This window comes from Aythya fuligula, chromosome 9, assembly GCF_009819795.1.
Source record: "Aythya fuligula isolate bAytFul2 chromosome 9, bAytFul2.pri, whole genome shotgun sequence".
Classification (NCBI taxonomy): Eukaryota; Metazoa; Chordata; class Aves; order Anseriformes; family Anatidae; genus Aythya; species Aythya fuligula.
The window spans coordinates 12,483,773-12,500,029 of NC_045567.1; the positions used below are offsets into that span (position 1 = coordinate 12,483,773).

A 16,257-nucleotide genomic window follows, 5' to 3' on the forward strand; every position below is an offset into this window, starting at 1 on the left:
GCCCGAGCAATTTTGTGGTTACCTAGATATTGTGCTATCTGGCAACATCTCGTTCAGGGCTTGCTTTTATTGTGCAGTTGTCACACCTCCAATTCTGCAATCTTTGACAATTTTCATCCAGTTCTGTAAGTTTATAATAGAGCTTTTGGAGCACTGTACTTGAAGTCTTTTTTGTTTTGTTTTGTCCAACACCAGCTCTGCTTTTATTCCAGCAGAAAATACCAGGAGGAGAGAAAAAAGAAAAAAAAAAAAGAAAAAAAAAAAAAAAAAACAGCACCTTCTTAGATGACTGTAATCATGAGAAACTTTCTAGGAAGAGCTTAAAACATTTCAGCATGCACAGGAAGAAATCACTTGTTCACAGTCTGCCTTGTGTACTATACTAGACACTCAGGATTTCAGTCATTTTTTCTTACATAATTAGAAAGTAATAATTGAGCAAGAAAACTTTCATAGAATGTCCTGGGTTGATTGGGACCTCAAAGATCGTTCAGCTCTAACCCCCTGCCATGGGTTCCTCCACTGTTTTCCATTTCATTGCTTTGTCTTTCTACAGCACTGGGTCCCACCCAGCACTGCACATACCGTTTCAGGATAAGACAGGCTGTTTTAATATTGCTAGCCCAAATGAACCCTGAATATTTGGGCATAAATGAAAGGAAAACTGCATCAAAGAAGGTCAGAAATATTTCCCTTGAACAGTCCCATAGAACTACTCATGATGTTTTAGGAGTTAAGAGTGTATCTGATCAGACTGCTCACTCTAACAGCCTGTGACCCTAAATAAAATATTGGCAATTTTGATCAAATAACTGAAAGGAGATTGAGCATTCTCACTGACACCTCTGAGAGAGCTTAACAAACCAGCATTCCAAGGGGGTCAGAGAGAATGTTTAGGGCTTCCTGAAATATATCCCTCTTCAGTTGTCTCAAGTTGCACTTCTTGAAACACTTGGCTTTCACTCTGAGGGCTGAAGGCTAACAGTAAGCTTCAGTGGAGTTCCATTAATAGCCAAATAAAAAAAACATTTTATAGGGAAAACACATATTTCTGCAAGCAGCTGAACCAACACAGTCTGGTTTTCTGTGTTCTCCACAGTGGAAATGGAATCATTTACCTTTCCCTCAGGAGGGGCATTAGTTAAGTCTCTGCTTCCAATCCCTGCCTACCTACTTCTGCATCCCTGATATGAACTCTGCAGCTTCTGCCTCACTCAAATTTTGCTGAAATTGGCCACTACTCAAAAGTTAAAGGAGTTACAGACACAGCAAGTTCATGTAAACCATTAAATAACTAAAAAAAAAATCTTACTGTTTCCAACAAACACTTATGTTAAAACAGTCGGAAAATAACTGTGAAGGGCCTCAGCCCGGTCCCACTGCAGTGTTTTCATTTTTTGATATCAGACCGCAACCTACCAGCACAGGGCAGGAAACACGGTCCACTGGCTAAGCCCTTGTCTCGCACTCTGTAGCTCAAGATTCATCTCCCTGCTCTGCCAAAAGCTTTCTGTGACCTGAGTAAGCTACATTTGAACCAAATTAAGAAAATATAGAAGAAAAAAAAGAAAGAAAGAAAGAAAGAAAGAAAGAAAGAAAGAAAGAAAGAAAGAAAGAAAGCTAGCTAGCTCAAATTGGGTTTTCCAGAGCCAACTTCCTGTTTTTCTTAAAACATACAAGTATTCTCAGCAGAGTACATGAAGTGTGTTAAAGACAGAGTAACAGCAGGCAACAATTATATCTGATCACTATAAAATAATGAAGAGAAGATCAGTCTGAAGTCCCTTTCCCCCTTCACTAGACAGCTTTCTTAGGGGTTGTTTTTTGCAATCCACAGACAGACCTCTCTCCTCAAGAAATCACCAACATCTCTAGCTTCCAGTCTGATGTATGTAGATCCTGGAATGAGAAATAAGGTATACAAAACGTAACTGACTGCTCCAAAAGAGGCCACAATTTCACTGAAGATCTTTCAGAAGTCAGCAAATAACATAAGACTAGAACTTGGTATCTGCATCTTTCTGTTTTGTTTTTTTTTTTCCCCTCAAATGGAAGGCAAACGAATGCAGGTAGTGCCACCAAACCTCCTTGTGACCAAAGCCTAATGGTTAGAGGATTTATATACAATATCTGAAAACCAGACTGCTCTTACTTCTCAAAGGGGATTCATCCCATGTTCTTGAACAGGCTGCCTTTACCAGTGCTACAGACATACAGAAAGATAATCCAGTCCTACAATGTTTATAACCTGAACTAAAAATCAAACTAAAAAAAAAAAAAAAAAACAACAAATGTGTTTTCCCCTTGACAGGCAATGAGCTGAGCAATGGGCAGTGAGACTATGATTGCAGAGTAATGAATCCATTGTACAGCTGAGAATTAAGCCCTTATGCTTTAAACCACAGGACAGTGATTTAAGCACTTCTATCTTTCATTTGGGATTCCTTCTGGTAGGTTCATGTAGCATGTCACAGCTCCTAGTGTTCAAGTTGTTATGCAGCAACAGTAATTGGAAGTTCCTTAGTACCACGAACTCAAAAGGATGCATACAGACAAGAAATTTGATTACAGATCTGCCTGACCATTTATTTTGCCTTTTATATAGATTTTGGGCTGTTAAGGAACACCAGCTGAGCTGACAGGAAATTCTTAAGGTATAATAATTAACAGGGATATCACGTGAACTAATCAACTGGTTTTGATATACAGCGGTACTAGATGTTACTGAATTGTTGAAACAGAAACTAAAATTGTGTTAAATCTTAATTAAAGCCTGCTATTATTGTGAGGTTTTGAAAAGATATTCTGACCTGAATTCTGAATAGAACAGGACATCCACCCCCTCTCCTTTGTGACTACCTTCCTTTTGTCTTAGTGTTTCAGAACTGATTATTTTGACCATTTAATTTAAGCTAGAAAGGAATCAGCTTATTTAAACCAATATAAACCATTCTTATATACAACAAGGGAATTGCCCATAGGGGGCTATGACAATTTTATCATTTGTTTCTAAAACTTTTCTAAAGTTTATAAAGCTGTTTGCTTCTTTGTGAGCAAGTACCTTGGGATACAACACAGTAAGCAGGCAAGAACTGGAAAATGAAGGGATTATTTATGATGCAAAGGACCACTAGCAGAATGAAGACAGGCTGTGCTTAGCAAGTGTGAAAACAGACACCAATTTGTGTGCACACTCATGCAGTTTGACACAAGAAAAGTTGTTCCAAAATAATCAAAGTCTACCCCTGTGCAACAGCAACAAATGCAATTACAAAGTGAGAGAAGCACTGCCCAAGTCTGAGATCCAGCACCAGACCGGCTCTCACAAGGTTTTCAACTCAACCTTACAGATCCAACAGATTGCATTACAATTCAGACTACTGGTTGCAAAACCTGCAGCCCAAGATGAGAACCTCAACAACTAATTTTGATAGTATCTGGGAAATTAGAAAGGCCCCACCTATTGACAAGCTGTGCTGTCCAGCCAAATGAATCTTTGGATAGAAGCAAAAAGCTTTATTTGTTCTTGTGCATCTATAAATGAGTGCATAGGAATTCCTTCTTTACAACACTTCAGTGTTCACACATGGGGCTTGAAAAGGAGAACCAGCTGAAGGGATGGAAGAATAATCTTTGTGGCATATGGAACACTGAGAAAGATTCAAGTCGTCTCTCTCATCCTCACAAATTGTGGTGATTTGAAGCCTACTTTCAGACAGGTGACAGAGGGGTTTCCCAGGTAGCAGCCTGCAGAAGACTGAGCAGGTTATGTGGCTCCTTACACCACTTACACTCAAAGATAGGCCACACAATTCTATTTCCCCTCCAGGGATAGCACTGATAACGAGTCATAGGCAGCCCCTGATATATTTCCAGGCCATGAGCACACAGAGCCCTGTGTGTAGCCAAGAACTGGATTGGTTTTGAGTTGCAGGGTATGCAGACAGGCCATGAAATGAAGGTGGCTCTGTACACACCAGCACCATTTCACTCCTGTCAGCCTCACCTTGGGGCAGGCTTGCTGGACCCTGCTAAGCTACAGAACACTGTGCTGATTTTGTTCCTGTGAGTGGGAAGGAGAAAACAACTCACTCTTAATGTCAGCTAGGACTTGGAAGAGACTGAAGTCATGGAAGAGCATCAGGAAATAAGAAAATGGAGTATCAAATCTGAGCAGTCTTTAAGAAAGCTCAGCAAGAAAGAAGCATTAATAAACTAAACGTTGCTATAATAAAGAAGTTTAGTTATCTTCTCAGCTTAGTCAGGGCATTTTAAGGTTCTCAGAAAGCTTTCTAAAAAAGCCTGTGATTTTAACAGAAGCTCTCCTCGCTCTTTCACATAGTATGAATTGTTTCTTCCTGAACTGAAGGACTAATATGCACTGTGCAAATATAATGTTACATGCAAGCAGATACAATCGCAGGCAGGAGCATCTTTCCTAGCTTGTGTGTTTTAATAGCACTTCCTGTTATTTACAAAATAATATCCTCTCAGTGATGGAGCAACCAGAGAACACTCCAGTCATAAGCATCTGTACAAAGTACTAAATGACACCGTGTAATTTACAGCCCAGTCCACATGGAGATCTTTGTGTAGTTACAGGCTTACATGAAGAAGGGAGGTGAAAGGACATCAGGCTTCCTTGGCTAGATTGTGCATTCCTGCTGCCCTGCATGGTACTGACATCTCATGCTTTTCCTTGCATCAAGCACTAGCTTTTACCCCGTTTTGTTTGCCACTTGTCAGGTGTAAAAACAACCATTTGTACTAATGGATAACATGCGCACAAGACTGTTGTATGCATGCCACTTAAAGTTTTATGCACATATTTATGCACATATTTAATGCCCCAAAAATCTATGCATTGGCAATGAGTCCAAGGTATTAAACTTGCCGTATGCACCCAGATTGACCATTGGATGTAAGCCCACTAGCTTTGTCTCATTCTGCAACAGTTATGGCTCTTAAAACCTACAGATTCAAATGTCTGGTTGCAAAGGGGTCAAGTCACGACAAAAACAACAAAATAAATTTGCAACTTTCCAGACAAGGGGCAGTCTTCCCCTCCCGGGATCAGCACTCTGCCAAAACACCTGGAGAGCACCTGCATTTCCCCAGCATTGGGCATCTGCCCACATAATGGCCCTGACTTGTTGCTCTGGCATCTGCCCCGGGGGCTATTCATTCCCCCCCCACCATATAACTCAATGGATTCCGACCCCTCTCAGTCAATCTCACAAAAGATGACTGCAATAAGCAAGCAGAAAAATTACAAGGAAAAGTCAAGTGGAGGAAAGTGTCTGTATCTGCCCCCTAAAGCAAGGATGTGGTAAACCCTACCAACAGGCACAGGCACTACAAATATGGAACACATATGGAAGCAAAGTTATCTAACAATCTAACAGATAAAACTGTTAGCACTGTTCAGTTTACATTTTATAACATTTTTGCATAGCTACGCTGGAAAAAAATGATGCAGCTACTGACACAAAACTGCCACACATGGAGAGGAGCCCATAGGAGGGGGTTTGCTGCTGCTGAGGCACCATGTGGCCCCACACCTGCGGTCTGTGGCACATCATCATCATGTATTTCCTGTCTGCCACACACTTCTGAAAAAACAAACAAACCAACAAAAAAAAAAAAAAAAAAAAAAAAAAAACAGGAAAGATTGCTTTGACATTTATTTTGGCCTATCAGGTGAGCTTCCCATTGACTAAATACCTACAAAAGAAAGTTTTGAATGCAACAACACAGAAGACAAAGGAAGAAATAATACACATTCCAAATGTATTCAAATAGCATTGCTACACATAAAAACACCAACGTGCTATGCTCAAGTGTAAAGTCCTTCTCTGATTTAATCTAAAACCTTAAACCTATCATGTGGGTAGGACTGAATGTTTCATATGTAGGTCTGCAAATCCGAGCAGCTTTCTGCAAAGTGAAACAGCCTGAACTATAGCATTTATAATTGGTTTGATGCCTGATTTTTTCCTTAGTAACACAATAAGCAAAAGCATTTTAATTAGATGTGCTCAGATCACATTTAAAATAAGTGCCACCACAGTCTCTACACTAATTCTCCACTATAATTGACAAAATATTCCAAACCCCCATTTTTTGACTTTTATACCGCTTAGATTTTCAGGCCTGAAATATGTTCTGCTGCTTATTCAAAACAAGAGATGAATGTAAGCCAATGAAGATCACCACAAGAAATTTACACTTAGAAAAATGCACTTAGAAAATAAGCTAAATTAATATCAAGTCCTCTGCAAGTAAGTAACAGAATACAGAGAGAACCTGCTTAGCAGTTACTAGTGTATTGCTTTGTATACTACTCCACTAGTAGTCCCTGCAAGTTTTCCCTTGTTGGCTGACCTATTTCTGGGTACAGCGTCAATATTTACAGTGCTCCTTTTACAATAATGAGTGAAGACAACTGTGTGGTACAGTTGTCAAAACTGTATGGTTCGTATTAACAAACTATCTAACAAACTAATCTAACAAACTATCTAACAAACTAATACTTTAACAGAGATTTTGCTCACTCTGCCTTTTAAGCACATACACAGTTAACTAAAATATCATGCATTTGCACTAAAATCTCTTACCTTGTAGAGTTTCAGCAATAACCAGCACATCGAGTATGCTGTCCCGGTGAATTTTGCTTTCATGTATCTTTCAGGCAGAAAGGTAAGGTACATTTGTACCAAATCCAGCTCTTCATGGGCAACACTACTGCCAGCATTGTTAATATTATCGTCCCCACCCTCTGTTCTTCCTTCTTCTGCTGCTGCTGATGCACCCAAACATCTATTGAATTCCATTTTAAGAATGTTTTTCCCCCTTCTAGCAAAGCCCTGATCTTTCCAGACACATCTCAGTAAAGTTTTTATCTCCTATAAGTAACAATATTCCTCACTCCTCTGAAACTACGTAGCCCTGTCTTTAAGCCAATCCAAAAAGTTAGCCTATGGTAGAACAAAGTTTCTTTACACTGCATTGACTCTTTGCCCTTCTCTTATTGAACAATCTCCTGCAAGCCTGCATACAGCTGCAAGATAAATATAGCACCAGCTAGCCTTGTCATACAGCACAAGAATACTCCTGCTGTTGCCAAGAGAGAAAAGAAAGATTCCATTTATTTAAAGAGCAAGTCCATAGCACCAGTACTTCCTCATTCATTTGGGATGGGAGGTGGGAAGATGAAAAATCTGTGATTTTTTGTTTGTTTGTTTGTTTGTTTGTTTTTGCCAACTGTGGCAAAAAAATGTGCTCAACAAATTCCAATTCTGTTAAAAAAAAGTTCTTATGGAAGAGGGTTTTCTTTCTTTCTTTTTCTTTAATCCTAGAGGCTTCTAGTCACAGTAGTTCATTGTTTGTGATGCTGTAGATGCCAAGCTTGTGAAGGCTACAAATTTCAAAAGGATAAATGAGGTCTTGCAGATATACTACGGCCAAAACATTTTGAAATAACAAATAGCCCTTCCAAAGGCCAAAATATGAAGAAAATATGCAAGAGATCAACTAAGCAATTTTTTAGCTAAACATTAAGCAGCTCATTTGTGCTTTGTGGCAGCTCGAATTTGTATGTGAAGAACAATTCTAGCCCACTCTTGGTGACAAATAGAAAAGATCTTCAGATTTCAGCTTAATTGTATCAGTTTTGAGAATTCAACAGCATCAACAACTAAGTACTTCATTTTAATCAACAACATTAATTTTCCAGATAATTTCATGTAGCAAACTATGCTTTCTGCCAACTTTTTTTTTTTTTTTTTTTTTTTGGCACTGTGTGAGCACTATTCAAATAAAGGAAGGAATCATTGTGGTTTGCAGAAAAACTAGTCAAGTGCCCTGGTATCTAGGAACATAGCCCTCTAACATATTGAAGATCAGATACCCAAAGCTTCCATTGCCTTGAACCATTCCTAAGCAACAGACATAGCAATTATTAATACTTAATACCAACTTTTATAGCCTTCAATCATATTAAATACAACCTTAATCTAATCTCAATGATTTTTACAGGACTACCTGTGATTTTTACATTGTTTTAACATTAGAATGGGTGTTTCAGAATATAAAAGGTAAAGACAGTTACTACACACCCATATACAGTGTGTCCATAATGAATGGCAAATGAAATGCAGAAAACCTAACACATATCTCCTGTCTGAGACATTCTGTGAGGTATCCAGCTCACCTGGTTCCCCTGATGGGTTCAGCTGCCACTATTTCCCTTTCTCTTCATATTCACACCAATTTGAGAAAGAGAAAATACACTGAATTCCAGAGCCAAACCTTGCTGTGGTTGCTTGCTGTTACAATGCAGAACACCATTTCTACTCCCACAGTACAGATGTTGAAGGCGAGCTGGTTCTAGCAACCACGGAGGAGTTGGATAGCATCCGAGCCTTCACTCCTCCTAGCCATATCCCTATGCTGCCAACAACACGTGCCTGCAATTCCCACATGATGCTCACTCAGATATAACACAACATTTGAAACATCTTCAACAGCAGTCTCTATCTTTTCCTACCTGCATCTGCTTGGGGTACTGCTCATGGAGCTACAGATGTCAGCAGGCAGCGACCACAGCCTTTGTGGTAGTCTTCTCTGCACAGCAAGCTAGCGCTCCTCTCCCCTGATTGTGAGAGCAGACTAGTTCATGCAGAGGAAAGTTTCACAACTTTGCTTGCTTGCTTGTCTCTAGAGGTGAATAGTCTATTATCTTTGTTTGAAAGTAATTGTGGTTGTGCCAAAAGCCTGTATCTCCACTGCTGCCAATTTTACACATAGTTAAGGCACCCTTGACAGAATATGACAGGAAAGAAGTCAAACCAAAGAAATGTCAAGAATCAAATAGTTAAGCTAGCTTTCAAATTTCAGCACACACTGACAACTGAGCTTGAAATTACAATAGTGGATGCAGATTTGTTTTTAAAATTAAAAATGATTCAAAGCCGAAGCATGATGTTACACTCCAGAAGGGTGTATGTAAGCTCCTGGCAGGTCATATCCAGCTCCCAGTTCCCTGTTCAGTTCTGCCCAGTCTGAAGTACAGCTGCTTACAAGAGCTCTAGATAAGAGGACTATGCTTCCCAATCCCAAGATTTAAAAAATAAAAACAGTTTTTATTTCAATTACCCTCCCCTCCACCTCATTTTTCATGCGTTTCTAAGCGTATTGTAAGAAGACTTTCTGCAAATTGGAATCAGCAAGTAGCTGATATTCTTCAAATCAGTATTTTTCTGGTATCCTTAGACAATCCATCCCCGACCTGTTAATAACATTAAGTAGCTCTGAGGTATTTAAGAGGTGACCAATGTTTGACATCACAACTATTGCATGTCCATTCTCAAAAGTCACTAAAAGCTGTATAGAGGAAGACAAGAAATTTCAGAGGAATGGGATTTTTGAAGGGCAAGCAGCTAGGAGCTAATAAACTAAAATACCAGATAATGACAAAGAATTTACAGAGACAAGATAATGAGACATAAGGCAGTTGAGAAGCTGTTCCAGTTAGGAAGGACATATTGGCAACACTACTGTGATGACTTAAATTAGGTGGTGAGATAAACTGATCTCATACAATGAGTGAATGGAGCAGTTTAAATCTCACTCTTTGCTTGCCAGATTCTACATTGATGCCTTTCTGAAGCATGGAGAACTCTTAGCTCAAAGACTCCAACAACTTTATCTAACTAAACGTAAAGCCCCAGGAATGTAGTTAACCTTGACTTGAACAATAAGACTGCTCAACCCTGATATTTTCCCAGAAGGCTTATATAGCTAAATTAGGTATCCTGTCATTATGTATCAAATTAAAGCTCCAGTTCCGAGAGGTTTCTACCAAATGTCTAGTTGCATACAAAGTACAATCTGAGTATATACATAAGTTAAGTAGTGTAAATTTGTATGCAGCTGATATAATCAGGTTTTAGATGAACAGTTGATGGTCACAGGCTCTAGTAATGCACAGACGAATGGTCCACTGAAATGGCAATAAAGAGCATTTTAAACTCCTACAAAATGTTGATAATCTATATAAATGAAATCCTGAAATGATGTATAGCCCGTTTCAGTTCTATTAGGACTGATCACTTCTTTTATCAGACTTAGTTCTAGCAGTGACAGTAGTAAAGATACTTGTAAACTGGCACTAATACTAATGGTACCTAGAATGTTCACAAAAAATAACTGGTTAAATCATGCTACCTCTAGTTACTCCATGACAGCACAATGGTCATTTTCTACTGTTTTGCTTTGTTTGTTTGTTCAAAAAAACAGAAGAAGCTTTTGATTTAATTGCTGTGGTAGGTGTACAGGGAAAGACAGGAGTAAATCCTTCCAGGATGAGACAACTCAAGATCTGAAACAGAACATGAATCTGTTTCCTCCTGATGGAGGACATAAGGCAGTGAATGCTCCCAGACTAGTGTTATTTAACTGGTTTGTGCACCAATAACAGTAACACTATTTCAGCATAGATTTTACAGAAGAAAAAAAAAAAAAAAAAAAAAAGAGGAGCTTTGGAATTAATCTAGTCATGAAGTGAACTCCACATCAGTAACAGGAAAGACGGAATGTGTAGATCTCTACACACCATCTTCTGGGTGATATGCAGCCTTTGTGCTTGGTGAATCAGCATTTTACCTCATATTAAGGCATGAAACCGGATCATATGAAAAATATGAGGCTTTCTCACATAAGTGCTTAGATTTGAAAGAATTCAGGACTTGGTTTAGCTAAACGTAGAAAGCCAAAAAACGTAGTGTTTATATGAACCCCACAGAGCACCCGAGCCTCAGAAAACAAAACCAATAAATCTTTTGAGAGAAAGCATCCTTTTTTAACATACTCTCTGATACTTGCTGCTTGGGATTGGGTCAGCAGTGTCCCAGGAACATGAGCTTGCTCTATTCTGGTACATCTGGTTCTTGTCCCAGCCAGCTGGAAAGGTGTGAAAGTGAAAACTGTCTGTTTCCAAAGTTAATGGAGCTCCTCTGATCAGCAAAGAAGTTCAGCTGAGGTTTCAACCAGCAGCTTGTGGTCTGGCATGAAATAAACTTGTAGTTTATAGCAGGATGTAAACACCTTGTGCAAGCGTTATTCTTCGTTGGGAAAGCTCTGGCCACCTGCTTGAGCACTCATCTTTACTCATAGCTTATTAGAAGTGCCCTGGGATTCGGTGCGGAGGAGTGGCAGTAAATGCATGTTTTGTTCTCTGTTTCTGAATCTCTGCAATATCCCAGGAGAAAGGGGAAAAGCATTCAGGCTCCCACACACACTGCTGAGGCTTTGCCCAAAAGCCTCGCCCCCCTTTTTACCTCAGAGATCTCCCAGCCTGCAGCACCCCGGGCTGCACCACGTAGCCTTCCCTCCCTGACCCTGGGCATGACGGAGCAGGGCCCCACAGGGTGCCATCAGCTCCCCAGGCCTCTGAAAAGCCATGCCCTGCTCATACCACTTGAACCCTAGCACCTTACCCCAGCCTGGCTGCTGCACCCTCCACATACCTTCTAGAAGGATCCCCCCGGGCCTTCCTGGCACCCCCAGAGGGGTCTCCCAGCAGATGCCCAATTCTCCCCTCCAAAGGGGTGGCCACCGGGGCCTGCTTCTCCTCAGCATGACAGGAGGCTGAACTGCTCGGCTGCGGCCTCCATGACACCTCCATTTCGGGGCTGCAGCCTCCCCTCAGGGCTGGGCACAAAGAGCAGGTCAGTGCCCTCAGGCACTCTCACAGCCCCACACCAGCCAAGGGGATGCAGTCACCATTTTGCCCTCATTTTTGTGCAGAGCCACCATGAGGAAACCCTGAGGCCTTGGGGGGTGTCCCTGCCACACAGCTGTCCACAGACATTGAGGCCGTGGTGTCGTTCTCCACAGCTTGGTGATAAGCCTCCAGCATCAAGGTTTACACCAAACCAGGGCAAGGCCTGCCAGAGAGCCACTTAATAGTTACCTGTACAGTGACAAACACTAAAATCAGAGGCACAAGGTGACTGAAAATATTTGAGGCTTTTCGTTTGCTTGTATTTTAAGAAGCTAAGTGTGTGCCCGAGATTGTGTCACTCCCTGGTGTTAATCGTGCCTGTCATTACTTTGTTTTTGATAAGGGTTCTCTGCTTCTACTGAAGGCCCACCTATAGGAATATGTGGTTTGATACTTTCTAGATTTGTTTGATTACTTCGGTGTTTCAAGTTATAGCAGCTTTTGTTGTATTGGTGTTCCATCATAGCAAGATGAGCTTCTTCCTTCCCTTTCTGCAATTTTCTTCATATTAGAATTAATACATGGCTCTAATTATGTTAGCGTTAAGCAAATTGTTGCTTCAAAAAGCCCTTGTAAATGAATGACAGGTGCTTGTGTCTAAATCCATTTTAATACTCAATATGAGACAAGTGAGTATTCAGGGACCAACCTTCTTAGCATCCTGAGTACTCACCAACTTCAAGGGGAAACGTGGTGCTCAGCACCACACAGCCAGTTTGGAGTTCCCTGGTTAGCAAATACACATGTAGTTCGAATCAGCAAATGCTATGGAAGTTCAGACAGCACCTGCACAATGTGTGTCGAGGTGTAAATGAATCTGAAACTAGGGTGGGATATAGATTGACAATAATTTAATAGTAGTGTAACAATTTTATTTTAAATAATCTGTTTGCAGTAACAATGAAAGAAATGTGTCTGCTAGCTCTCATTGTATTGTTCTGAAGTATTTAGAAAGTATGAGTTGTACAGATGTACTACTACAGAAATTAAACTGATAAAAACAGTTTTTCAGCTTAACAAAATGAGGCATCTTCAACTTGCTGAAATTCTGAAGTGTTTGTAAATATACTTTACCTTAAATGCTTTCCCACAGTTAGAAAGACAAGTAAATATAGCATGCATATATACTTAGTTTGTGTTAAGTTTTAAACTCCAGTCTGTGCTCTGTTGTGACAGATTTAACCCTTAATTTATTTTCCTTGTTTCTTCAGACAGTTAAGACTTACGAAGATGGGACACTTAAAGATGCACCTGGAAATAAGTAGTTCCTTCAAGGAGTCAACCAACTAATTTGTAAAGCATGTCATAGAAGGTAAAGGTGATTCTTTGTTAAATAGTTAGATCAGGAGTAATTTCTCAGAGTGACCAGAACTTCCATTCCTCTTAAACATGGCTATTCTTAAAGCAGTAACTGGCTAAGTATAGAAACTAATCCACTTTCCAAATGACTTCCTCAGGATAAGATTAGAGTACATAGTATTCTGATCTCAGTGTTCTGATTCTACCAATGCTGATTGACTAATATGCCAGGTTATTCTGTACAGAGGAGAAGAATTAGAGGGATAGTGCCTCCATAAGCCTCTGTTATAGGCTAGGGATTTAAAAAAAGGTATAAACTCTTCATAAGCAGTAGATTTTTTTTCTAAGTGATGATTTTTCTGTGCTGTAAAATAGCAATTCATTAATGTCATGTAAAACAATGCAATTATGTTGATTAGAGACCAAATGTAACATAGAATTCAAGTGACTTTAATACATAATGTAGAATATGGTAACTAAAATATAATACATAAAGCATATATACATCAAATGTGACATATATGAAAAATAGTTAACAAAATATGTTAAACATAACATATAAATGCATGTAAGTATCATAATTACATAATAAATAATATGTATATGGTAAATTTTATTAATTTGCTAGTTGGATTTTTTTAAATGGTACATGCTTCTTATGTCTTCCCTATTCTTGAACTCAGCAAGTTTGCATGAACCCTCTATTTAGGTGTGTATATACATACAGTATGCATGCATATTTCAACCTCCAAGAGTACCACAGGTCTATATCCTTTTAATTGAGTAAAAGTCAGAATATGCAACATTGTTCTCTCCTGAAAATCCCTTAGTTTACCTACAGCTTTATTGTGCTTCTTGTGCCTTTCCTGCACAGTGTAAGGATTTACAATATCTTGCCACCAAACACTCTAACTTAGTTAGGAGAATGTAACATTTTAAGTGAAGCAAAAAAAAAAAATGAATCTTGAACTTTCTGTTAATTTCACATCACTCATCTTTGACTGGAATACCCAAACTTCATTTTAGTACTCTGCTTTTGGAAGGAACCCTTACTTACCTGACAGTGCATGTATGTGTGATATTTCTTCATACATTTTTTCTGGACGTTTTTACCTGTATAAGATTATTTACACTCTGGTTCTCTAAAGTGGTAAGTGTTCTGTCCCGTCACATCAGTAGGTAGTGTTTTATTAAGGGTACTCAGTTACCTGATACTTCATATCTGAAATTTAGGTCTATGTGCTGGAAGTTCCCAAAACATCTCTGAAACTCAAATGAACGCTGCATTAAAAGAAGGAATGTCAAAGCTTGATGTCCTTAACAGAAAAAAGCTTTTTCAAAATAATCTTTTTCAGAACATTTTTCTACATTTTAGTGATCCATGAGAGGGAAAAACCCTCTTTTCCTCTTTCAAGGTTGTCCTTAGCACATAGTTTTGTTTTTGGTTTTGGTTTTGGTTTTAATTATTTTTCTGGTCTTACTTGTGCACTTAACTATTCACTACTTCAATTCATGTAAAAATAGGACAGGAAACAGACGAGCAGTTTCATAGAAACTTATCTGAAATTCTGTAGTTACAAGTCTGTGCACGTTTTTTCATCATTTATCTTAATTTTCTGTATTATCTATTTTAAGGTTTTAAGTACTTTTTAAGACTTCTAATTCTGAATGGGGAACAGTACTATGTTAGGCTCTTAAGCAGGCTGAGGGAACTTGTTCTAACAGCTACACCCCATATATGAAATTGAATATTCACATTTATGGGTTCATTTCACCAGCATCGCTTTCTTTCCTGAGAAGATGATGTTCATCTTACTTTAAAGTAGTTTGCAGCCAATCTCAGTGAACACACGGTTCAATATGATCTCAAGGAAGTAGATTTTCTGTTTGTTCTTCAACTGGAGAATGATTAAGCCATGAAGATTTTGTGCTTTCCCCCAACATTGCACTGGCATTCATGCAGCTCTGTGGGGAGAATTAGAATAGACTACCCACAGGCATTTTTTTTTTCCATGGTATATAATGCAGTTCCACAGTTGTTCATTTGGCAGCATGCACCGAACCCAGGATCTTTAAATTTCAGAGTACAATATGCTTTCTGCTACAGCTGGATGTGCCCAGAAACTTAAAGGCTGGGATATAAGAGGAAGAAAAGCCCATTTTTCCTGTCTGCACTTGTAATATCACAAGGGATCAGTGGTCGAGCATTGACTGTGCCACACAGCCCAGCTTTAAAGTGAGAAGCACTCACTTCCCTCTGCAGTAAGGGCAGAGATCACAAGAGAGGAGATATGGGTACTTTTAACATGAGCAGCAGCAGGGATTGGGAAGCTCCAACAGATGATCAGGACTTGCAAGGAGAAGAGCAGAGAAAAGAAGACACCAATTTCAGGGAGAAAAAATGTTAGACAAATCTTTTTTTTTTGTCCTGTGCCTCTGTAAGGTAGGAGGAATAATAGTCTCCTTTGTCATACTGTTTCCTTTGCTATATGGAACAAAGTGACTTTTCTTCTCCTGAATTTTGTTTTAAAATGAATATTAGTTACCACTCATCTGCAAATATGGTTTCAAGTGTGTGAAGTTGTCAGGAACTCCTAACTGTATTGGTTGGTTGGACAGGCTGGCATGATCTGCTTCTGTGACCCCTCAAGTGGGACCTCTGGAGAGAAATCCTTGCTGAGTCTGACATCAATGTAGCGTTGTGGTACCCTGTCATGCGATATAATGTGTGGAAGGAGGGCAGCATCCAGGTCTAGAAGTGGATTCTTCAGCATTGCACCTGCAATATAAACAAAAATAGCCTAAGTTCACATTTATGTGTGATTTCTTATTTAACAATATATTGTTGAAAGAATGAACAAAGAAACATAAATAAAAATGGGAATAATTCAAAATGTCACATCACTGTCTCTGCTGTTGGGTTTCACGGTAGTGACGCTAAACCACATCAAATAGGCTTGGATGGATCCAGCTGTTTTCCTCTGGAGTCATTCATGTGTCTTCTTTCAGAAAGCCAGGGCCAGCTTAGCAGAGTCCTTTGCAAAGGCTCAGCAAAGTGACTTGCTTCATGGGTTCAAAGGCACTAATATAAAAAAGTCCAGGGAACTGAGAGTGCAGCAATACTGCGAGCCACAGCTTCAGGAGCTCCTAAGTCTCTGTATACCAGTGAAGTC

General features: G+C 39.4%; 2 protein-coding genes across 2 annotated transcripts in view; both read right to left on the minus strand.

The window, feature by feature from the left end:
* ARHGEF4 (Rho guanine nucleotide exchange factor 4) overlaps positions 1-7,036 on the minus strand; it is a 206,108-nt gene extending 199,072 nt beyond the window's left edge. The window contains exon 1 of the mRNA XM_032193019.1: positions 6,618-7,036. Coding sequence (XP_032048910.1) covers positions 6,618-6,833 — 216 coding nt within the window. The 5' untranslated portion in view covers positions 6,834-7,036. The remainder of the gene's footprint in view (positions 1-6,617) is intronic.
* Positions 7,037-15,511: 8,475 nt separating this feature from the next.
* The window catches only part of AMER3 (APC membrane recruitment protein 3), a 33,276-nt gene continuing 32,530 nt past the window's right edge, over positions 15,512-16,257 (minus strand). The window contains exon 3 of the mRNA XM_032193471.1: positions 15,512-15,863. The gene's annotated coding sequence lies outside the window, so the exon portion shown is untranslated. The remainder of the gene's footprint in view (positions 15,864-16,257) is intronic.